The sequence below is a fragment of the Equus quagga genome, chromosome 5 (genome assembly GCF_021613505.1).
Source record: "Equus quagga isolate Etosha38 chromosome 5, UCLA_HA_Equagga_1.0, whole genome shotgun sequence".
Lineage (NCBI taxonomy): Eukaryota > Metazoa > Chordata > Mammalia > Perissodactyla > Equidae > Equus > Equus quagga.
This window is the reverse complement of record NC_060271.1, coordinates 39223164-39246001: the sequence shown is the minus strand read 5'-3', so window position 1 is coordinate 39246001 and position 22838 is coordinate 39223164. Positions and strand designations below refer to the sequence as shown.

At 54.4% G+C, this 22838-nt stretch overlaps 1 protein-coding gene and 1 long non-coding RNA gene across 4 annotated transcripts in view; one reads left to right on the top strand and one right to left on the bottom strand.

The window, feature by feature from the left end:
- Nucleotides 1–7341, bottom strand: part of DHRS3 (dehydrogenase/reductase 3) — a 37983-nt gene extending 30642 nt beyond the window's left edge. The window contains exon 1 of the mRNA XM_046660520.1: nucleotides 7147–7341. Coding sequence (XP_046516476.1) covers nucleotides 7147–7341 — 195 coding nt within the window. The remainder of the gene's footprint in view (nucleotides 1–7146) is intronic.
- LOC124239120 (uncharacterized) overlaps nucleotides 1–16557 on the top strand; it is a 30932-nt gene extending 14375 nt beyond the window's left edge. The window contains exons 2-5 of one of the 3 annotated variants that reach the window (XR_006888545.1): nucleotides 6240–6371; nucleotides 6564–7073; nucleotides 7237–9194; nucleotides 16227–16557. This is a non-coding gene — a long non-coding RNA (uncharacterized LOC124239120). Of the gene's footprint in view, nucleotides 1–6239; nucleotides 7074–7236; nucleotides 9195–16226 lie in introns of all 3 variants that reach the window. The other 2 variants (XR_006888544.1, XR_006888543.1) reach the window with 2 other exon arrangements.
- Nucleotides 16558–22838: the final 6281 nt, after the last annotated feature.

Genomic DNA, 22838 nt, shown 5'->3' with positions numbered 1-22838 from the left:
ACAGTACCACAGTCATGCAGAGTACCACAGTCACGTACAGTACTACAGTCCCATACAGTACCACATTCACACACAGTACTACAGTCCTACAGAGTACCACAATCACGACAGTACTACATTCCCGTAGAGTACCACAGTCACACACAGTACCACAGTCCCGTAGAGTACTAGGAGCCCAGGGAAGCCGCCAGCATCCAGTTCGGGTGGCACGGGGGTCTTGGTTACAACTGAAGTTCAGAGTGAAGGATGTGACCATGGGCCTGCCCTGCACCCTCCCCCGCCCCCCTTCTCTCTCCCACACCCTGAAAGACCTGGACAAAGGAAGCTTTCACCTGCTGAGAGTTCCAAGCGCAGGAAGGCATCCAGTGCGGGGCTCCAGTCTACACTGCCGAGCCCTCCCAGGGGCCTGGTGCGGCCCTCCACCCCACCTGGACCAGGTCCCGTGCCTCCGCTGTGCTGGAAGGCAGCTGAGGCCGTCTCCAGCCCCTGAAGTAGTCGACGAAACACCCATGGACTTGCCCTCCAACCTAAGTTGTGGCTTCCAGTCCTCATCATCCTGCGCCCGCTCCCTGGACACCCTCCAGTTGCTCAAGGACCTCTCAGAGTGTTGACCAACACTGACCACAGCACTCCAGGAGCCCTGCCACAGAGCAGAGCAGCAAAGTGCCTCCTTTGCTCTGCACACCAGTGCACTGGCTTCTGTTTGGTTTTGAGGGGGAGTCAACCTTTATTACCATTAAAGTCATCTTGCTCAAGCTGACTCATCTTTCCAAACATCAGGGGCTTTATCAATGCGGAGACGGTCATCTCACCAGGACATAAGTGCCGCCAGGGGAGGACCTTGCTCATGTGGCCCCAGCGGCAGCTCCCAGGTCCCGCTCGCTGAATCAGTGAACAAATCTGGCACAGTCACAGTTCCCCAGAGGTGGGTCACCCTCGAGCCGGTCTGCCTTTTTCACCCGAGGCATCAGTGATCTGCCATCAGTGACCTGCCTCCCCCCACCCTCTTCCTCCCCTCCCCCTCGCTCTCTCCGCTCTGGCCACACTGGCCTCCTCACAGTCGCCCAGACACCCCGGGCGCGACCTCTCCTCAGAGCGCCTGTCTTCCCTCTGCCTGGGCTGCTGCGCCCCCGTTCCCACCAGGTCCCCCGTGCGCCTCGCCTCATCCGTTTTCTCCTTAGCACGATTTTGCGGATCTGGTTTAAGATGCGTCTCCCCCGCTAGACTTTCAGCTCCACATGCTGGGGGTTCTGCTTGCTTCGCTCACGGCTGTATCCTCAGTGCCTGGAACAGTGCCTGGCGCACAGACGGTGTGCCACAGATCTGTTGACTGAATGACTGCGTCCCCACCACCTTCCGCTCGCTGCCCTGGTCCCGTCAGTCAGCACTCCCTTTCTGAGAATCCGACGCGCCCTCATCTTCACACGCTAACACCTCCTGCTGCTCTCAGGGGGCCTCACTCGTCCCACAGCGGACGAGCGTACATTCGAGAGCCATGGCCTCTCAGTAGACCCCCCCTGCTCTCCCTTTCATTCGGCTTCATCTGCTTCCTGACCTTCGTGGTTCATCTGAATAATAAGTTTCAAATGTTTCCTTTCAAATATCTTACAGACTTGGTGTATTTTTAGATTGTGTCTTCTGAAGGCAACGAGGAGAGCATCTTATAACATTCTAGGTGTGGTCGCGCTCTTGCCCAAGGATAAAGGAGAACATGACGGGTCTGGAATCCTGCCTGCCCGTGCTGAGGCCTAGAACTCGGCTGGATTTTGATGGTGGCAGGGAGGGAGAAGGCCTCAGGGACAAGTGGCAGGACTGCAAGAACCAGATCACCTTCCGGAGTAGTAAAGGACGGCTAATGTCTACTTCCTCTAAACGCGGCTGAGATCCTTTTCTCAACAGATCAGGAGATGGAAATGGAGCAGAGAAAGTACCATGAGGATGCCGAGAGCAGAAGGGCGTTGGGCAGAGATGCAGAAATGCCCGGCTCGGGAAGCCTCAAAGTTCAGAAGAGCTTGCAGCCCGAACGAGAATTAGCAGATGGGCTGAGACTGAAGATGGACTTGTTGACTCAGGTTCAGTATTTCTAGATTTGCAGGGCATTCTCTGAAGCCCAAATAGACAATTGCTGGTTTTAGGATAAAAACTGAAAGTTCTGCTTCACATGCTAGTCAGGGAACTTGGGCCTCTCGTTCCTTTGAAGCTACTGGTTGAAAACACCAACATCTCCTATAAGAGTTGCAATGAGTCCATGGCGGGTGGCTACCTGGTCGCTGCTGAGGACGTTCAGAGACAGGCACGAGGCCTCCTGCTGACTGAGGGCACCTTTCCCAAGTCGGAGTTGCTTCTTTTTCATTCAGTGGGACCTGCTGACTAGATCAGCAAGAAAGACCGAGACCCTCAGTGATGAGGACAAATGTTTTTTGCAGAATTCTCTTCCCCCAAACTCAGAGAGCTTGGCAATCGGCTGCTCTCCTGGGATGGCTGATCCACAGTACGAGAGTTTGAGAGCATGCCAGGGTCTTAGGGGTCATCGCGTCCCCTCTTGCTTTCCAGGTCTGCCTCTTAGCTGCAGCCCAGAGAACGCAGTGACTTCCAGGGTTGCAAGCAGAGCTGGGTCTCGAACCCAGTCTCTGGCCTCTCGGCCCAGGAGAGCAGGCCGCAGCGGGGTGGCCCCAGACATGGCTGCCTCTGTTCCCCAGGGAAAGAGAGTGGGGCAGAAAGAGGGAGGAGCTCGTCTACTCAGGAGACAGCCCAAGGCCCATTGTCTGAAACCCAAGGACCAGATGCTACCAGCTGAAAGACTTCCCCGGTGCCACAGTAGGACAGGTGGCCACCCCCCTGCTCCTGGGCCACGTGAGGTGGGAGCCTGGTATTTTCCCAAAAATTCCCAGCAAGGGCTGCATTCAGGGGGAGGATGGGAGAGATGGGCCATGTCTGCATCTGCCATGCCACCCCTGGCTTTGTGACCTTCATCCCCCATCAGTCACTCAACGCAGCTATTTTGGTCTGATGACTCTGGGTCCCACGAGATTCTGTCTGGACCCCTCTCTTCCTTCTCCTTTTTCCTGTTCTCATAGTACTGGCCCAACTCAGAGTCTGAGATGCAAGCCCCTGCCTCCCTCACTTGCTCCCTGTCCCACTCTACAATATTTTCTTCTTTTGCCTTCCGCCTCCCTCCCCCACCTTCAGCCAGGGACACAGTCTTTGATCAGGTGGTCTCCTGCACCTGGCCAGCCCTTCTCACATCCCTTCTGGTTGAAACTCTTGACCTTCTCCAAGGCTCACTCAGATGCCGCCTCCCTCAGGAAGCCCTCCATGAACCCTTGTTAGAGATTAACAGCTCCACTGGGCTTCCTCTGTGTAGTGTCCCCCAAAAATTCACGTCTACCTGGAACCTCAGAATGTGACCTTATTTGGAAATAGGGTCTTTGGAGATGTAAGTAGTTAAAGACCTCAAGATGAGGTCATACTGGATTTAGCGTGGGCCCTAAATCCAATGCCTGGGGTCCTTACAAGAAGATGAGAGGATGCAGAGACACACAGAGACACAGAGCAGAAGGCCACGTGAAGATGGAGGCAGCCATGGAAGCAATGGAGCCACGAGCCCAGGAATACCAACCAGGAGACCCCGCTGCTGGAAGAAGGAAGGAAGCGTTCTCCCCCGGAGTCTCTGGAGGGAGTGGGGCCCTGTCAACACCGTGATGTCAGATTTCTGGCCTCCAGGACGGGGAGAGAATCCACTTCTCTTGTTGTAAGCCACCAGATTGGTGGTAATTTGTTATGGCGGCCGCAGGAAACTAACACGTGCTGGAATTTGTGCCTTGACTGTAAGCACCTGGCCACGTCTCTGTGTCTTTACTCATCTTTGTTGTCCCCACCTCTCTCCCTGCCTGGGCAGCAGCAAACACCTGTCAGACACCTCAGGCCGCTTCCCCGAACTAGGTCTCCCAAAGACTGCTGTCACGGGCCAGTCGGGCCTGGGCCTGGGCCTGCCCCAAAGCCAGGAGTCGGAGGATATGGGATCTGCTGAACGGATGTGGTGGAGAATAGGATTCACAATCCACATCAAGGGCTCGTTCCTGGCTTGCTGCTTTGGGAACAGGGTACCGAAAATTCAATAACAGCAGGGCAGGTGCAACAACTCTGAGCCAGTTCTCATACCACCCCCCTGAAATGGGTCCCTGAGTCTCAGCCCACCCCTCCTCCACGGAGAGGATGGGCCCGGGTGTGTTGCTCCTGCCCCCACGGGCCTGCGATCCTGACCCAGGGCTCTCGTCCGGCCACTTGCCTCATACTGGACCAAAGGCTGGAACAGCCACTGCAAATACTTCCAAACAGCCAGCCCACTTCTCATCCTCCCAGGGACTCTGCTTAAACCATGTCAAGGTCAAAGACTCTGGAGGCCTGGCCAGCTGCCTAGCTAGCCAGGAGCCTTGCTGGGGAGAGGGATGGGCCCAACTCCGAAGGCTTTTGTGGGAGGAATTCCAGGAGGACATAGGAAATAAAAAGGAGTGTAGTGGGCAATAACCCAGCAAGAGCCCTCCCCTCTGAGCCGCTAACCATGAGTGGCCCTGCCTCAGTTAACCTGGGGACACGGCGGGTAGGGAGCAATGTCTCCAGGTGAGTGACTTTCTGACTCCTGGAGCCTCTGTGTCCCTTTAAGAAAAACCCTCATTCGGGTCACCTTTGCTGCCTAGGGCGCACTACCGCCCCAAATATTGCCAAATCCTGTTTGACTCAAGGTCATTATGGGAAACTGGGTTGTCACTCCCCCACAAAGTAAACAGACAACTCCGGGATGTGCCAGCTGTTTGCAGACTCTGGGCCTTCTCTTTCTTTCTCTTCTGGGGGCCTGCCTGCTGCAGGTCCAATCCCAGCCGAATCCAGGCTGGAAGGGCTCTCTGAGGCAGCCTCTGTTTCCACCCAGAGGAGAAGGAGAGTCATCTGACCCGTCTGATGTCACTGGTGCTGCCCTCCTCAGCTCTCTCCGGTGGCTCCAGGCCCACCCTAAGCCCACGGTTCACACAACCCACTCAGCGAGCTCCCGTAAATACCCCCATCCACAACCCGTGGCCCTTTGTCCCCAAACACTCCTAGCTCTGGGGATTGTCCAAAACCCCCTCACCGGCCCCAGATGGACTCCGGCAAGAAGCCTCGATTCCAAATTCCCCACCCTGACAGCAAGCGGAAGTCTCATTAAAAAGCAGCTCCTGTAGCTGGTCAGATAATTACAGAGTTGTAGGGAGCACTTTTGGTCATCCTGAGTGGTCTGATGACTGAACCCAGGGTGAGTGGCACTGGCAGTTCCATAAGCCCCATGGATCCTGTTTGCAGTGACCTGATAGCTATTTCAGACACATTTCTAAGTGGCCCTGGGTTTACTCCCTGGAGGAGGCCGTCCCATCCAAGATAGGTGGGGCGTGGTTCCCAGGGCAGAACTTGCACAGGGTGCCACTCTGCACCATTCCACCCTCCTCCTCCCCAGCGCCATATACTTCTTTCCATTTAGGCTTGTTTATAGTCAGTCAAGTTTTTCCAGATTGACTAAAAGAGTTCTTCACATGCCTACTGCAGCCAGTTAAGAGAGCAGTAAAAGAGGCTCAGGACCTGGGCCAGCTGGAAGAGTCAGAAGAGTTTCTGTGGGACGCAGACAGCTAAGGAATGACAATCACACACGATTGTCCCAAAGCCCACATCCCCCTGCAAGGACGCCTTCACCTGCCATTCCGATCCCCCCCCCCAACAAAGGGCTCCGGGAGCCCTTCAATGGGGCATCACCCCGAGGAAGTGAAACTGCTGAGAACAACTCTTCTTCCTTTTTCGGTGTGTCCAAGGGTTAAAAACACTTCCGAACTCCCCTCCCAACGGCAAGGTCAGCAGCTGTCCAACCACCCAAGGAGAAGCAGGACCCCGGCAAGCTCGACCACGACAGGCCCCCCGCTGGCCCCGGGGAGGGAAGAGTTAATGGCAATCAGCTCCGGCTGATCGTACAGGCTCCAAAGTTCAGTTCCCCGTCGGAGCCACCCCAGAGGAATTGTAAATCTCAGGGCAGTATTTAACAAAACAAAAGCAACCTGGAATTATACGCAGGTTTGGTTTTCTACAGTACATATTTACTTAATCCCCTAGGTATGTGGCTCCATGTCAGATCAGCTGGCTTTGCTGGCCCTTTCACCCCCTCGCTCACAACAGTTTAAGTTTCAAACTAATTTCCCTGTTTTCGCTCTTCCCCTTCACAGGGCTGACTGGAGACGGCCCAGCCAGCCGGCCTCAGATCTCGCTCTGCCTTGCTCTAGTCACCGTGTGAGTCAGCCTGGCTTTGGTCGGAGCTGGGTGACAGCCGGCTGGCCCTCCCCACTCTCCAGTACCAGGTCTGGGAAAACTGGAGGAAGAGGTGCTGGGACTGCCAAAAAGTTAGAGGCAGCCTTGGGGGGAGGGCTCTCCCCACAGTGTCACCTCCCCGCTTATGCGGAGGGCTCCCCTCTGGGGCCGTCTTTGGGAAGAGGGGGCAGGGCTGAAGGTGAGAACAAGGGCTCTGGTGACCCCTGTGCCCCTCCCTCCAGATTTCCAAACACCTGGGCCTCCGAGTGCCTGGCAGGCCAGGCTAGACCAGCCACACCGCTCCTCCCTTTTCAAACTCAAACCAAGGATCCCCTCTCTTCGTGCCTCCGGAGCTGCAGTCGCCCAGGTCGGGGCTGGGAAGCGGGCTGCCAAGGAAAACACGAAGCGCCAGCTCGCAGGCGGCTCCCAGCTCTACGCAGGAGCGCACACACCCTGCACTCACCAGGGTGGCGGCAGAGAGGGGCAGGGAGAGGGGAAAACACACATCTTCCTTCGGGAGAGAGGAATGTGGGAGAAGGGTGGGTCTCCTGACTTTCGGGGTAGGGGTGAGCAGCCAGCCAGCCACCGATCCCAAAGGAGCGGATAAGCTCCCGACCTGCGGAAAAAGACAGTCGGGTGCCCGGGAAATGTACAAGGTGAAACCGACCAGCTCAGCCCTCGCGGGTGGCGCAGACAAGTGGGGTGGCCGGCGACTCTCAGACCCCGGGCGCGCGTCCCGGCAGCGGCAGCAGGTGGGCGCACCCCCGCTCCCGGGGTCTTCCCTCGCCTCCAGCCCCCACCCCCTGGACGCGCAGTGCCGGGTACCTTTCTGGCGCCTCGTGCTGCAAACTCGCGAGCGAGCTGGCGCCCGATGCCTCTCCCGCCGCCGGTGATGAGGACGTTCTCCCGCGACAGGTCCCGCAGCTTGGCGGGCAGCACCAGTCCGACGGCTGCTTTCGCCACCAGATAGATCATCTGCAGAGGGAACACCACCAGCGCGCCCAGCCATTTCCACACCATCCTCCGCGCCGCGGCGCCGGGTAGGGGGAGCGAAACTCCCCGGACCGAACAAAACAGGAATTGAAAAAGAAAACACCCCAAACAATAATAAATAAACCAAAAGAGGGGGAGAGAGGCGTCCCACCTGGCCACTTTTGAAATCACCTCTTCCCAAACGCAAAACACCGGGTGAGAAAAAGGAAAATAAAAAGAAAAAAAGAAAGATAAATCCTCCTGGGGAGGAGAAAAAGCGTCTCAGAAGGTTGGGACAGTAAGAGGGGTGGAGGGGAAGCTGGAGGTGGAAAGTTCTAACAAGAAGTTTCTTGCCCCGGCAGCCGTTTCGGCTGGGGAATTCTCAGGTAATGTTTACGGGCTGACAGAGGAGTTTAGGCAGGGGAAGGGAAAAAAAAAAAAAAAAAAAGGCACCAACCACACGCGCGCACCCTGCTACAGTCCCGCGGTTTCAAAGTGCAAGATTAAAAAAAAAACAAAAAAAAAAAGCTGTTTCCAAATTGTAGCGTCCCCCCCTTCTGTAGGAAAAAAAAAAAAAAAGTAGGGGGAAAAGTGCTTCGAGCTCCCAATTTCAGCCCGCGAAAGTCTCCCGACTCATTGCTATTCTTGGGCTCAGGAAATTGCTTAAACGCGATCTGATTGCCAGCAACGTGCAGGAGAAGTGGGGGGTCCGGGTGTCAGTTTCTTTACGTGCATGGCTCGCCCTCGCGCGCGCTCGCTCTCTCCGGCTCCCTCCCTCCCTCTCTCCTCCAGCAGAGGCTGGGAGTTGCCGCTCGATCCGGCTCCCTCTCTCTCCCTTGTTAGCATTTATTGCCTTCTTTTTGTCCTTTCCAACTTGGAGAGGGCCCGGGTGCGGAGCGCGCGTGGATCGGACGCCCTCGTCTGCGCCGCCTTATTAATTCGCTCCCGGGGCAGCAGCGGCGCGGAGCGAGAGGGCCGCCCTTTTTTTTCCCCCCCATTTTTTTTTAATACCCCATTAAGTCTGATTGACAGTTAAAGTTGGTCTGAGGCTTCACTCCTGTTCCTCTGAGTGGCTGCCGCGGTCTCCCCTCCCCCTGCGCTGTCGCGGGGCGCGCGCGCGGGCGCGCACACGGGCTCGCTCCGACTCGCGCTCTCCCAGGGCTGGCTCCCCTCGCTGCAAGCCGGGACTTGCCGGCGGTGTCCCTGAGGGCTCGCAGCCGTAGCTCGAACACGCTGGAACCGACTCCTGCGAACCGGCTCCCTCCTTGAGACATTCCTCCTTGCCCGGGACGCCGTCTCCCCGGGCTGGGGCGCGCGTGGGCCAGGTGACCGCCCCTGCGTGCAGGGCAGGCCCGGGGGGGGGGGTCGGAGGGGGGCTCGCGCATGCCTTGATCCAACCAAGTCGCCCAGGGTTTATTTCAGGTCATTTCCCTGCCTCCAGGTAGGACCAGGAAGCCACTCCCGACCTTTGCCCGGACGTCTTCTGTCTCCACTTAGAGTGCACTTTCTAAGTCTGCCCCGAGTCTCTCGCGTTGCTGAGGGAAACAGCTGGGGAGCAGGGTTTCGTTTTGGGGGGGGGTGCGGTCCGGGTAAAGGAACCTCTGCCCCCAGGGTGCCAATAAAATCCCCATAAGATTAGCTGGGAGCATATTTATTGCTCATCTGGGCTAGAATTACCTTGACTGACAGCAATTTCCTTAATAACAAAAGCTTGTAAACAAAACGTCCTAAACCAGTGGCCCATGTGCTGTGCAGGCAGCGACTTCTCTCTTTGGGTCTCCTTGGGCTGCCCCAGCGGGGCACCGGCCTCGTGACCTCCTGCTCTCCCCCAACACGAGTGTCTCCTCGGCTGGAGGGTGGGACCAGCCATTGCGAGTTGTCTGTAGCAGGAAGTCTGGAAGGTGAGTCACTAAAGAGCAGCCCCAGTTGAAAGTGCTGATGGGACTTGCCTCCCGCTGCCCCGGACTGTCCCAGGCCAGGAGGAGAGAGGGGGAGCCAGAGAGCTGCCCTGTGATCTGAGACAGGTTCTCCGGCTCCACCGAGAGAGACTTGTTCAGGCGCAGCGTGCTGGGCCTCACCCCCAGACGGTCTGATTCAGCAGGGCTGGGTGTGCTGGAATCAGTGTGTTCAGTGCTCCTCCTGGTAGTTCTGCTGAGGCTGGGGTGAGAACCTCGCTTTGAGAAATGCTGATTTGGGGAGGAGGTGGCAAGGGTTTCCCTCCTTGGCTGCAGAGACCCTCTGGGTCTGGGGAGGCGGGTGCGCAGGTGAGGATGTTCCTTCCGGGAGCAGTGGGAAGCTCGTTATCCCCAGAGCCCCTGGAAGAGCAAAGGAGATCCGGAAGAGGGGTTGGAGGAGCAGCTCTCCTACATTGAGGGTTGTATTCTGACATTTAATCCTACCACTGACCTTGCAGTGGGGGAATTATTCTCCCCATTTGCCAGGTTGCCCTGCCAGGAAGTGCGGGGAGGGAGGGATCCAAACCCATACTTGATTCCTCTTCCCACCCCACCCCGCTCGGGAGGAGGGCTGCCTCCTGCCTCTACCCCACCCTCCAAAAGCAGGATGGAAAGGCAGGCCATTGCCTTCATCTGACTGCCAGGCCACGGCTAAGGGCAGGACTCCGTCAAAGTGACGGCCTTCTCCCACCTTGGGGGCCAGTAAAATGGGAAAGGAGTCCCACCGTGGGGGAGACAGGTCCTTCCCACCCAGCAGCGGCTGGTGTCGGCCGGGCCTGCCAGGAGGACAGCCAGGAAAGTCCGGAGCTGGAGCCGGGCGCTCGCCCTGGTCTCATCTCTTATCCTCGAAGCCGCCTAGCGGCCCGGATGCGACACGGCGCCTCCAAGCTGGCCCAGCCTCCAGCCTCCTATTCCTGCTAACCCACCAGCCATCCTTTTCCTTCCAGGCCTTTCTCCCCACATAAGACTAACACCCCAAGCCTAAAAGGGCTTGCAAAGATCATGGCTCCTCCTCGCCACACGCCCACTGCTTTACAGAGGAGGGAACCGCAGTGCAGAAATGTTAAGTGACTCGTAAACACAGCAGCATGTCCACTGAAGTCCCAACCCCACCCTGCTACCCCACCCCGTTCGGAGGCCAGCCCAGCTGGGTGACCGCTGGGTCCTGCTGACGTTTCGCCGGGTGTGTGTTGGGATGGAGGGAGGGCAGTGAGTGGGAAGGAGGTTGAGAACCCGGACTGATCTTCGGAACATCACAGGCCCTCTACACATCTCCTGTGAGACAGGAGACAGCCCGAGGCCGCGTGTCATTGCGCCCATTTAACACAGGAGGAAAGAGAGGCCCAGCAAGTCTGAGCCTCTCACCCAAGGCCACCCAGGGTGCTTCTTACCTCCCCCTACCATCAGGTTTGGGTGAAATCAGAGTAGAAAGAAACAAGTCAGGCAATTCTAAAAGAAGCTGGGGTTGAACTGTGGTGGAAAAGGAGACACCTTGTTTCTACTTGTTCCACCTTCAGGATGTGGGTTTTGTGGGCCTGGCATCTCCATGAGCCTCAGGCTCTTTCCATCATCAGCTGCCCGGAGAGGGGCTATCTGTCCCCTTCTCTATGCCGCCGCCAAGTCCGCGAGAAGATGAGGTTGAGGGGACGCTGGGCTGGGGGTGCACAGTTCAGCAGGCTGGCCCAGAGGGTCCCTGGGGCCTGGCTTCCGCAGGACACGATCTTGCTCCCCCCCTCCCCCTCCCCCCTCCTCCCTTAGTTTCCCTGGGGGCAGGGGCTGGGGAATTTAACTCCAGGACAAAGTTTGAAATTTCACATCCCAGCCTGGGGAGAGGGCCCCACAGCCCCCCCCCCCCCCCCCAAACCGCGAAAGGAGGCTTTGTGGGCTTGATGGAGAAGGGAGGTGAGCTGCCGCCTGGAGAGCGAACTTTTTCCATGACTCAGCTCCCCGGCGCAAGGCGGGCCCAGGAGGTGCGAGGACCCAGGAGGGCAGGTTGGAGCCACCTTCCAGCCTAGAGCCAGCTGACCTCAGCGTTAGAGATGGGCCACAAGAGGGCCGGCCCGGGACCTGCAGGGGAACTTGCTGGCCCTGGATGGGCCACCAGACTGTGACGACCCTCACCCCCTACCCCGCCAGGGTCAAGACCCATCTTTTTTTACTCACTATTGCATCCCCAGTGCCAAGCGCGTGAACATCCTTTGACCAGGCACTCTCCTTATCACCACCTCAAATGGCAGCTGGAAGAATAAACGGGTCTCAAGCCTTGCCTTCTACTTATCTGAGGCTCAGGGAAGTTAAGAAAGTCACTCAAGGTCACACGGGTGAGATTTGAACCCGGCTAGGTTATCCATCGATGTCTATTGGAATGTATAGGACCACCTGGGGAGCTTGTCAAAATGCAGATTCCGGGGCCCCAGCCTAGACGTCCAGAACCAGCAGCCTAGAGTGGGGGCCTGGGAATCCGCACGCAGGCCGAGCAGGCGATTGTTGGGCGCCTGACATTCGAGAACCTCCCAGTTCTGCCTCAGCGCAGCCCCTCACTGTTGACAGCCCCTGCGTGAAGTCTTCCTCCCTCTTCCACCATCAGCCAAGCTCTTCCCCTCCTTTGCACTTAGGGCGTCTCCCGGCACTGAGCCCTCCTCATGGGCTGTTCTGGGTTGGTGGCTCTCGTCCTAACAGACGCTTAATGGGGAAGAAAGTGAAGCTGGAGAAATGAAGCCTTCACTCACTCATTCAGTTGGTCAGTCAGTCAGTCAATCAACTATCATCTAATCCTCTACTTGGGGGCTATCGGGGTCAGGCAGGTTGAGTCAGAGAGGAGCAGTATGGCTGTGAGTTGGGCAGCTCTGGTTCAACTCCCTCCCCCCTCCCATCTCCAGCTTCCGTGTTTGTAAAGGGAGGATAGTCATGAGGATAGGGTTTGATGCTCGTGACATCCCCTCCAGAGAGCTCAGTAAATGCCAGCTCTCATCTTTATGGTGCCGTGGTCCCTTCTTGGCGGGGCCTTTTAACCCTGCTGAGGAGTCAGATCAGCCACATGCAGAGATGGAGGGCTTCCCTGCAGGGGTGCTCCTGGGCCACCCCAGAGCACGGCTCCCGAAACACCGGCTGGGCTGGGCGCTCCCTCATCTCGCCGGTACCTTCCGCCCCACCCCCATGCACACTTGCTCCAGAACCTTTTCTCTTCAGCCAGGCAAACCCCTATCCATCTTGCAAGGTTTCCCTTGGGTCGTGTGGTACTTTTTCCAGGAAGCTTTCCCAGTTGCCCCTCAGGCCCCAGTGTCCCCGTCCCCACCCAGGGCTGGCCCAGGGGTCCCTCCTCTTGGCCCCTGTCTTCCCTCCCCCTGCGCATAGTCCCGCTGCACTGTCACTGCTGGTTTTCTCGTCCAGACCTCACATCAGACTCGTGGCTTCTCCATGGCAGGGGCGGGGGCTCGGTGGGCCTGTGACCCGTGCTGCGGCTCTGCACGTGGGTCAATGCTCCGCTGTCACCGTCTTAAAATTGGTCATTTTGTCTTTAACTTGTGTTTTGTAAGTGAAGTCTGACCTGCTCTGCCCCGGTGAAGAAACTGAGCCTCGGCCGGCCTCGAGGTCTCGGGAGCAGAGGTAGTGAAATACTGCAGATGCGCATCTCCATTCACTCATCCATCCGCTTCCTCGGTCAGCAAAGATTTACTGAGCCGTTACTGTGTGCCAGGCCCTGTTCTGGATGTTGGAGAGACAGCAGTGAGGACAGCAAAGTCCCTGCCCTTGTGGAGCTGGCTTTACTACATTGCCAGGAGGTGGAGAGTGCCAGGAAGAATATAGACAGGGTGGGGGGACAGAGAGAGATGGGAGTGGCTGGGAGGAAGGAGAAGGAGATGGGTGAGGGGTTAGCTCACCTGGGGTCTCCATGCTCAGTGTGGTCCTGGACCAGCAGCGTCAGTGTCACCTGGGCACGTGGGAGAAGTTTAGAATCCCGGCTCCGTCCCGGCCCTCCGGAAGCAGCCTCTGCAGTGTATTTGCCGTGGTCCCCCGGTGCTTTTCGTCACACTGAAGTGTGAGAAGCGCTGAGGCAGTGTCCAGAGGCCAGGAGGGTGCCTGCGGGTTTCGTTTGCAGTGTGACAGGAACAGAGAGGGGAGCTGCGATGGGATCCATGTTTTGGAAGCAGCGCTCTGGCCGCTGGGTCCAGAACAGCCTGTAGTGAACGAAGGGTGGATGCTGGGACGGGGCGAAGAGGCTGCGCGGGCTCTTCAGGCCAGAGAGGCCACAGTTACCAGGCCAACGATGGGCAGACGGGGACGCCTGGAGGCTCCGCTGCATGAGCGCCCAGCTCAGGGGCCTCCCGGGAGTCCCTTCCCTCCAAGGGACATTCCTGTTGAGCAGGATGTTAATACCAATAACTTGACACATGTGCACGCATGCACACAGACACACACTCACTCACACTCATGGCTTCATTGGACCGTTGGCTACTCTGCCCTGAGCAGAACAAGCGGGCAGTGTTGAATGAGGGGTGGACGCCGAGCCACTCCTGGTCTAGTGGAAACACGTATTCCATGAAGTTTAAGGTGGGCTGCCTCGAGGGGTCTTCATGGAGATGGACACCTAGGGGGATGTGAGATGGCCAACCTGGGGGCCTGCCCGGCCAGAGGAAACAGAGAGGGGACAACAGGCTTCAGCCGGGTGGAAAGTCCCTGTGGGGAGGGGAACCCCTGGGCACTGGGTATCCAGACACATTTAAAAACCTCATAAACACCTCCCTTTTCTAATAGAGAACATTTACCAAGAGAGGCCCTTTTCTCCTTGGCAAGTCTTGGCTGATAGGACTGGATACATAAAATTTTTTAAAAAGCAGATAGAATGGCTCCTTTCAGCCCACGACAACCTCCCCGACCCAGGCGAGTGTTCTCCATGGAATGACGCCTCCCCGTCCTCTCCAGCCTTGCTCTGCCCACAGGCGAGTTTCCCTTTCCCTTATTATCCTGGATCCCAGGCTGTGGCAGCGGGGAGGTGGGTGCTGCGGGCTCCCCGTGAGAGGACGCTGGGGCAGGCCGTGTTTATTCTGGCTGCCGGGGTTGGGTGGAAATGCAGGCTGGAGCCAAGGCTGAGAACGTGGCAGGAACACAGCCGGGTGGGATGGGTTGGGGGTGTAACTCGAGAATGCGTGGGCTCAGGCCAGGAGGGCACCCGGCGTTTGTCACCTGCCTCCTGACTTGGTCGGTGAGTCAAATAATTCTAAATCAGGGTGTGGAGCATTGGTGTGAGGATGGTCCTAGGGCTGGCAAGACTGGATCCAAATCCAAGCTCTGCCACTCAATAGCTGTAAGGGCGGGCAGGGCATTTGCCTTTCCAAGCCTCAGTTTTCTCACCCCTAAAATGGGGTTTTACCACCTACAGAGATGACATCTTTGAAGGACCTGTGTCTGGCAGGGGTAAGATGCTCCATGGGTGTTCTTTTCCTTCCTCCTGGCTTCATGTCCTCAAGGAACTCACTATCTGGGGTGGGGTGGGGGCAGGTGTGGAGCCTGAGTGACATGGGCACTGTCTGGGGGGAGGTGGAGGGTGGAGGAAACCTGAGTGGCAGGGGTATAAAAAGCCTTCTCCAGAACTGGAACTGGCCCAGCACTGGGGCCACAGGAGTGCTAACCCCTTACACTGGGCCAGGAGTCAGCAAACCTTCTCTGTAAAGAGTTTTTTGGGTCATACAGTCTCTGTTGCAACAACTCAACTCTGCTGTTGCAGCAATAGACAATATGTAAATAGACAATATGCAACTAGATGACATGCAAATAGATGTATGTAAACAGGCAATATGCAAATAGGTGATTGTAAACAGACAATATGTAAATAGACAATATGCAAATAGGTGATATGTAAACAGACAGTATATAAATAGCAATAAGTAAATAGATGATATGTAAACAGACCATACGTAAAGGGTTATAGACGCGTTCTCTCTAATAAGCTTGGCTGTGTACCAATAAAACTTTATTTATGGACACCGGAATTTGAATTTCATATAACTTTCACATGTCACAAAGTTGCTTACTTTCCAACCATTTAAGAGTATAAGAACCATTCTTAGACCCGCAGTGTACACAGAAAGGCCGGGGGCTCTGCAGACTTGGTTTGTGGACTGTAGTTTGCCAGTTTCCGCCCTAGACCGCCGACGTTAAGCTAGCAAATGTCGGTCTTTCAAGACCTCAGAAATAAATGAAACGCGAGCTTCAGAAAAGCGGTATCTGTTTTCTCGCCCTCCTGCTGGAAACGTATTCATAGGGACTGACCCAGTTTAATGCCCACCGTGAGAAGTGGAGGATCAATGGGGAGACCAACGTCATCGAGAAGTTGAAAACGAATAGACAAAAGCAGTAGGACAGGAGAGCCTAATGATGGATGTATCGTGACCAGCTGGTGTTTAGGATGTGCTCACCACAGCCTGGGGCTGTGTCTAGCTCCTCAAACGTGCTACCTCCTTTAGTCCTGACAGACGAGGACACTGAGACCCCCAAATGCTGAGTCGCTTGCCTGAGGCCACAGGCTTGTGAACATTCAAGCTGGAGGCAGAAGCGACAGGCTCTGACTTGGGATCCTGGTGTCTCCCCCACCCTGCCTCTCCACAATGGACCTCCCCTAAGATTTATTACAGCCCTGCCATTTGTTATGAGGGCTCTCAAAGTCCACAACAAGCCCAGTCTCTGCCTTCAGGTGGGGGGACAGGCATGCAGCCCCTTGGCATTGCATGTACCCCCGACCCTCCGGCCTCCTGTTTCCTGTGCCACATCTGGCCGGCTGTCTCCCAGTGCGAAGGGGCGCACAGAGGGGCTGCCTGCCAGTTCTGGCTCCATCAAAAAGCCCTGTCTGGGCTTTGTTGCTCTAATTAGTCTATAGAAACATGTAGGAAACAGACAAACGGAAAGGCACATATTTGTAATAGGAAGATTGTATCTCTTAAATGTAAGAAACAATAATTGTTATTATTTTACCTTTTACAGGGCACTTACTAGGCACCAGGTCCTTTGTTTCACGTGGACTCTCACTTAGCCATCACAGCCACCTGCTGAGGGGCGCTGTTGCCATCCCCATTGAACAGATGAGAAACGGAGGCCCAGAGAGGAGGAGTAACTTGTCTGAATCGTGCAGTGTTAAGTGGCGTTGCTGAGACAGATGGAATAATCAGATCTTCTGGACGTTGTGAATCTGTAGCCCCAGTCAGGTGCTTGTTGAGTTTATGCTGGGCAGCCAAATATAAAGGAAAGAGCAACAACAAACCCCCCAAAAACATATGCACAATCTTGACAATATACTGCGTCATTAAAAATTTAGTCTGAAGAGCAGGGTGTAATTGGGAATTTTGTACTCTTCTTTTTTAGCTCCCTGAGAATGAAAGTCTGTTTTCCCACAATTATAGCAGTAAAACCCGTACTGTGTTAGGATACAAATTCATGTGGCCAGCATGATCCCACTTCTGGAAAGAAAAAGCCTAAAGTACTTGTTCATATTTACTTAGTTACCATTTGGGTGGGATGTCGTCTGGGTCAGGTGGTATATGAAATGCTTCACGTTCATTTAATTTACTCTCATTTAATCAAAACGGCTCCCTTGAGGTAGGGTCTGTGTTCCCCAGTCACACCTGTGGAATTGGAGGTCAAGGAGCTTGGCCAAGGTCACGGAGCAAATCAGTGGCAGGTACAGAATTCAAATTTAGCTCAACTTTACTTCAAAGCTCATTCTCTCTGCTTCTTTCTCTTCCTGCTCTGGACTTTTGTCTTTGTCTCTCCATCTCTCTCTACACGGACACACACACGTGCACACACAACCACACACAGAAAGAAGACAGTGGCTGTCTCTGGATGATAATAGAACATGTGATTTTCATCTTTTTATGTCTTTTTTACATATTCCTAATGTTCTGTAATTAGTTTATATTAAGAAAAATCCACTCAATGATCTTTTTGGACAAGTATGCTTATTCTAGAGTCAGCAGGATACAGGAGTTCTGGTGTGAGGCCACAGAGCCCCTGACCATGGGCCTCTTCAAGAAATCTGCTAAAAACTAAGATGGGAGAGCCCGACCCTTTGCTTCTTGGAACTGCCTAATCCGTCCTATAATACCTCGCTTTGTAGGAAAGTTCTGTGCATAAATCCCGTAAAATCCCATAATGTGGGGCTGACACTGAGCCTGCCCAGAACAAAATCTGCTAATGATCACCGCTCGCCAGGAGCCTGCAGAAATGATCAGACTTGTCACAACCCCCAGGCCTCCTCCTGCCCGAGCCCTCTCTAATAAGGACTCTTTTCACAAGTTTATAATAACACTTTGTTCGGATCACGTTGGGTCTTTATTTCATCTTGAACACTGAATGTCTCTGGGGCCGGAAGGGGCTGAGGCTGGCTCTGAAGTTTGGGGACCCAGAGAAAACTACAGGTTTGTAAATCCAGCAATGAATACTGCCCCCCCTCCCCACCCACCCTGACTCACCGCCTCCCCAGGACTGGACCCTCTCTGAGGCTGCCTTGTGTGATGGTGGCCAAGGTGAGACAGTGAATGTAAACACTGGCTGCCCTACCTGGAAATGGGACCCGGGAGTGGGGGCTGCCCTCACAAAACCTGAAATGACTTTGGGCGAGATAGTTAAGCGCTCTGTGCCTCCCTTTCCTCAGGTTGAAAATGAGGGTTCTATTAATTACCTTGTAAGGCTGTGGTAAGACCATCGAGGCTGCTTGACACTCGATAGGTGTCCTTCTCTTCCCCCCCTCCCTCCGCCATATTGCCCCTGGACCGTGACCCACTGCTTAGGTTTTCATCTCAGTGGTTAAAAGTTTTTAAACTGTACGTGTGAAAAGACTTACGGAAAAGTCGCAAAACTAGGCAGGAATTTCTGTGTGCTTTTCATTGGTGTGAGGGTTAACATTCTACCTTCGCTCCCACCGACCCGTCCGTCCATCCATCCATCCATCCATCCATCCATCTGTCCATCGCTCATCTACTTTTTTCTTTGAGAGTACATTGCAGACCTGATTACCTGACGGTCCCAAATACTTCAGTACGTATGTCTTAAAAACAAGCACTTTCTGTTACATAACTACAGGAGGTTTTGATCAAAATCAGGAAGTTGACTGATATGATACTATTATGTAATCCACAGGCCTTATTCAGATTTTGCCGATTGTGTCACTAACATCCTTTATAACAAAAGAAAAACAGTGTCTCCTGTCTGGGATCCTGCCCAGGAGAACACGCGAGCTCAGGGGCCTCCTTTCACCCCCTCACTCGGGTCTTCTTTGTCTGTCAGGACCTGGACATTTTTGAAAAGCACAGGTTGTTATGTTCCCCCTAAATTCGTGTGTTGGAGCCAGAACCCCCCGCATCTCAGAAGGTGTCATCTTTGGAGGGAACACATTTCAAGAGCTGACTAAGTTAAACCGAGGCTGTTAGGGTGCTCCTAATCCAATCTGACTGTGTCCTTAGAAGAAGAGGAAATGTGGACACACAAGGAGCCCCCGGGGATGTGCATGCCCAGGAGGAGGACCTGGTGAGCACACAAGAAGGCAGCCGTCTGCAAGCCAAGGAGACAGGCCTCAGAGAAACCAGACCCTGACCTGGGCCTTCCTGCCTCCACGACGATGAGACAGTGAACGCCTGTGGGTTAAGCCCCACACATCCACGGTATTTTGTTTGGCAGCCCAGCGAAGTAATCCACAGGTCAGTTATTTTGTAATCCGTCCCTTGACTTGGTCCTAGCTCATTCTTAGATGTCTCTTGTTGTTGTCGACGAAAATAATCCATAACCAATCTATAAATGAAAGTTTGGGTGAGTTTATTCCGAGCTTAAATCTGAGGATTATAACCCGGGAGAGTCTTTCCACAAAGGAACAGAGCACTCCAAAGAAGTGGGGGTACACAGGGTGGTTATATACCCTCAAAGAGTATGTTTCACATATGATTGAAATGTCCCTTTTACAATAGTCACGAGGCTGCTCTGTCAGCACAGCGATTGATGGAAACAGCAGATAGGTCTGCTGTCTCAGTGAACGCCGCAGGGTGGCAGGTCTGTTGCCTCGAGCTGGGCGGTCACAGATGAGCGCTGCAATCAGTTCCCAGCCTAAAGAAAGATGCTTAATCTTTAAGGAGATGCCAACGTTGGGAGGGGGAGGGAAGTTGCACCTTTATCTCAAAATGTCTAAGCAGATATACAATGCATGCTCAATGGCCACAGGCCATTTTGGAAAAACAAAGTCAGGCCGAATTAGGTTTATACCAAATGGCTTCCTCATATACTCCAATATATCCTATTGCTTGCCATTTTTATTTGTCATTGTCATCGGAGATGCTCCCAGATTCTTCTTCCAGCTGAAATACAAAGCTCTTCCTGTGCCAGCCTGTCCTAAGGGTGCGGCGTGAGCGGCCCTCGGGACGACCCGTTGAGATGCACACTAGGATTGTGCCCACTTTACAGATAAGGGAAAGGGAGCATGGAGGGGCTGAGGTCACACAGCTGGGAGGTGAGGGAGCCAGGTGGTTTGACCCCAGAGTCTGCGGGTCAGAGGGTGTGGGGAACATGCCCATAATTCAAGGTTCCACGGGCCTCTAATGAAGCTGCTCTCAGAGCTGCTGTCCTCCCTGCCCCCTCCAGATTGACCCTTCTCCCCTTTTGAACCTATTGGAATAATAATAGCTATTATTGATCTCGGAATCTACTGTGCACTAGTTTCTGTTCAAGTAGATTCATAAATATAATTCACTAATGCTCACAACTACCCAATGTAAGAGGCAGGTCCAACCTCAGTTTACAGATAAAGAAACCAAAGACAGAGGTGAAACAACCCGTAACCAAAGCTTACATCAGAGTGGGAGCTTCTGGAAGGTATGAGCTGGCCGGCTTTGTGTGCATGTGACCTGTGCTGTCACATGGGCCCCACATTTAGAAGGGCTCCACACGTGGTGCAATGCTCTGCTGTTGCCATCTTGAAATCTCTAGTGAATTTTGAACAAGGGGAATGCGTTTTCATTTTGCGCTGGGCCCCGGAGCAGTAGCCAGTCCTGTGTCTGGCTCCCAAAACCTTGCACTATTTCGGTTCTGCACCCAGTGAAGTGGGCTATCAGAGTGCCAGAAATATGTGTTTATTTACGTGTTGGTTTCCCCTCCAGGCTGGGGTGGGTGGAGGGCCCAAATGGTGTCTGAATCATCTTGCGTCCTCAGCACCAGTACAGAGCCTGGCCCGGTGGAGATGTGCCGGAAATGTGTGTGGAACGAATTGACTAGTGAATGAACTGGCTGTTGATTCAACCAAGATAAAGGAGGGCCGGGCGTCCAGGAGGAAGGTTCCCCCAGGCTGGCCCAGGAGCACAGTGGCCACTTGCCATCTTCTGCCTCTCTCCTGCCCCTGGATTCAGACTTTCAAATTAGTCCCTTGTCTGAGGCTGTGGCAGCCTGGGGAGGAAGAAGAAGGGAATGATCTGGAAAGGAAGGCTGCACCTGTGAAGGGAACAAAGCCTTCTGTTGTGGACAGGAGAGGGGAAGGGCCCAGTGCTTTGCATAAAAACAGGAGCTGCCCTTCAATCACCAAAGCCTCAGGACTCCCCAAAGGCAGCCTGGCTTCAGAAAGCCTGCTCAGCTTCCTGGCTGGACTCATACAGATGCTCCTTTCAGAAGAGGCAGAAGCCACCCGGAGAGCCCCTGATGATCAGGGGCTGGAGGGTCAGCCAGTCCCTCCTCACTTCTACCCAGCCTTCAAGCCCCAGCTGAATGCCACCGCCTTCCAGAGTCGTCCCAGATTTCCCCAAGGCAGAGTCCCTGGGTTTCTAACGAATTTAAAATGATGGTTTTGGGCTCCCTTCACAGGAATTGATTTTCAAGATGGTGAGGACACAAATGATCAACATGGCTACGTTCGATTCTGGCAAAAAGATCCCGCAAGCAGGAGTGATTGTAATCCACAGACCCCCACCCCCACCCCCTCCACCTGTACAAGCTGTGCTCCCATCTCCTCTGGGTCTGTGCTCCATGTCACCTCCTCATGAGGGCTCCCTGGCAGCCCCATTAACCCTGTGACACCACCTCACCCCCATTCTGCACCCCCACATTCTCTATCTCCTTCTCTGCCTCACTTCTCTCATCTGACCTACTGTGTTTAAATTATTGTCTGTTTATTATCCAGGTCCCTCCGTTGGAAGTCAGCTCCCTGAGGGCAGGAATCTGTCTCCTATGATCACTGCTGTGTCCCAGCACCTAGAACAGAGCCCAGCCCATAGCAGGTGGTCAATAAAGATTTAGTGAGCGAGTCAATTCCCCTTGTACAGGCAAGGAAACCAAGGCTTGAGAAGGTCAAGTCAGCAGGTCAAGGTCACGTGGCTGGGGAGGGGCAGTGAGTCTTTCATTAAAAACACAGGGGGGCCTCTAAGGTTAAACATGGAGTTTCCATATGACTCAGCAATTCCACTCCTGGGCATACATTCCAAGAGAAACGACAGCATATGTCCACACAAAGAATTTTACACGAGTGTGAATTAACAGCATTATTCATAATAACCAAAAAGTGGAAACAACTCAAATGTCCATCACCTGATGAATGGATAAACAAATGTGGTATATCCATACAATGGCATACTATTCAGCCATAAAAAGGAACAAAGTACTGATATACACGCTACCACGTGGAAGAACCTGGAAAACATTATGCCAAGTGAAAGAAGGCAGACACTGAAGACCACATACTGTATGATTTCTTTTATATGAAATGTCCAAATTAAGCCAGTCCATAAAGATGGAAAGTAGATTAGTGGTCACCTGAGCTGGAGAGGATGTTGGGGAAAAATGGCAGAGTGACTACTAGTGGGTGCAGGGGTGCTTTTGGGGCAGTGACAGTGATCTAAAACTGATTGTGTGATGACTGCACAGCTCTGTGGATGTGCTAGACACCGTTGAATTGCACAGGCTAGATAGGTGACTTATACGGCATGCAAATTTCTCAATAAAGCCGTTCTAAATAAACCCCCACGGGGACTTCACCACGTATGGGGAGACAGACAGAAATCACCGGTCACAAAGCAATGCACAGTCGTGGGGGTGTCCCAGAGGACAGGGCAGGGGGCAGCTTGTGTGGCAGGCGCGTGGGGATTCGCCCAGGACATGGTAGGTGGGGTTGGGGACACGTCACTGGAGGTGGGAAGACCAGCTGGGCTCCCTGTCCCCACGTGACCAGGCCTGTTGGGGCAGTGGGCCTCGGGTGTTTTCAGCCCCACCCTGAGTAGGCAGGAGCCCCTCCCTGGGGGCTGGCCTCCTGGGCACCTCTGGGGATGCCTCATACTTTTTAAAAAGCTGAGTGACAGCCAGACTGGTTCAAATCCTACTTTAGTGAGTTGAAAGGTGGCCCCCAAAAGATATGTCCACGTCCTCATCACCAGAATGGGACCTGATTTGGAAACGAGGTCTCCGCAGATGTGATGAAGCTAAGACTCTGGGTCATCCCAGATTATCCGAACGGACTCCAAATCCAGCGACGGGTGTCGTTAGAAGAGAAGAGAGACACCCAGAGGGGAGGCCCAGGCCGGGTGAAGGCAGAGGCAGAAACTGGAGCGAGGCGGCCAACATCCAGGGGACACC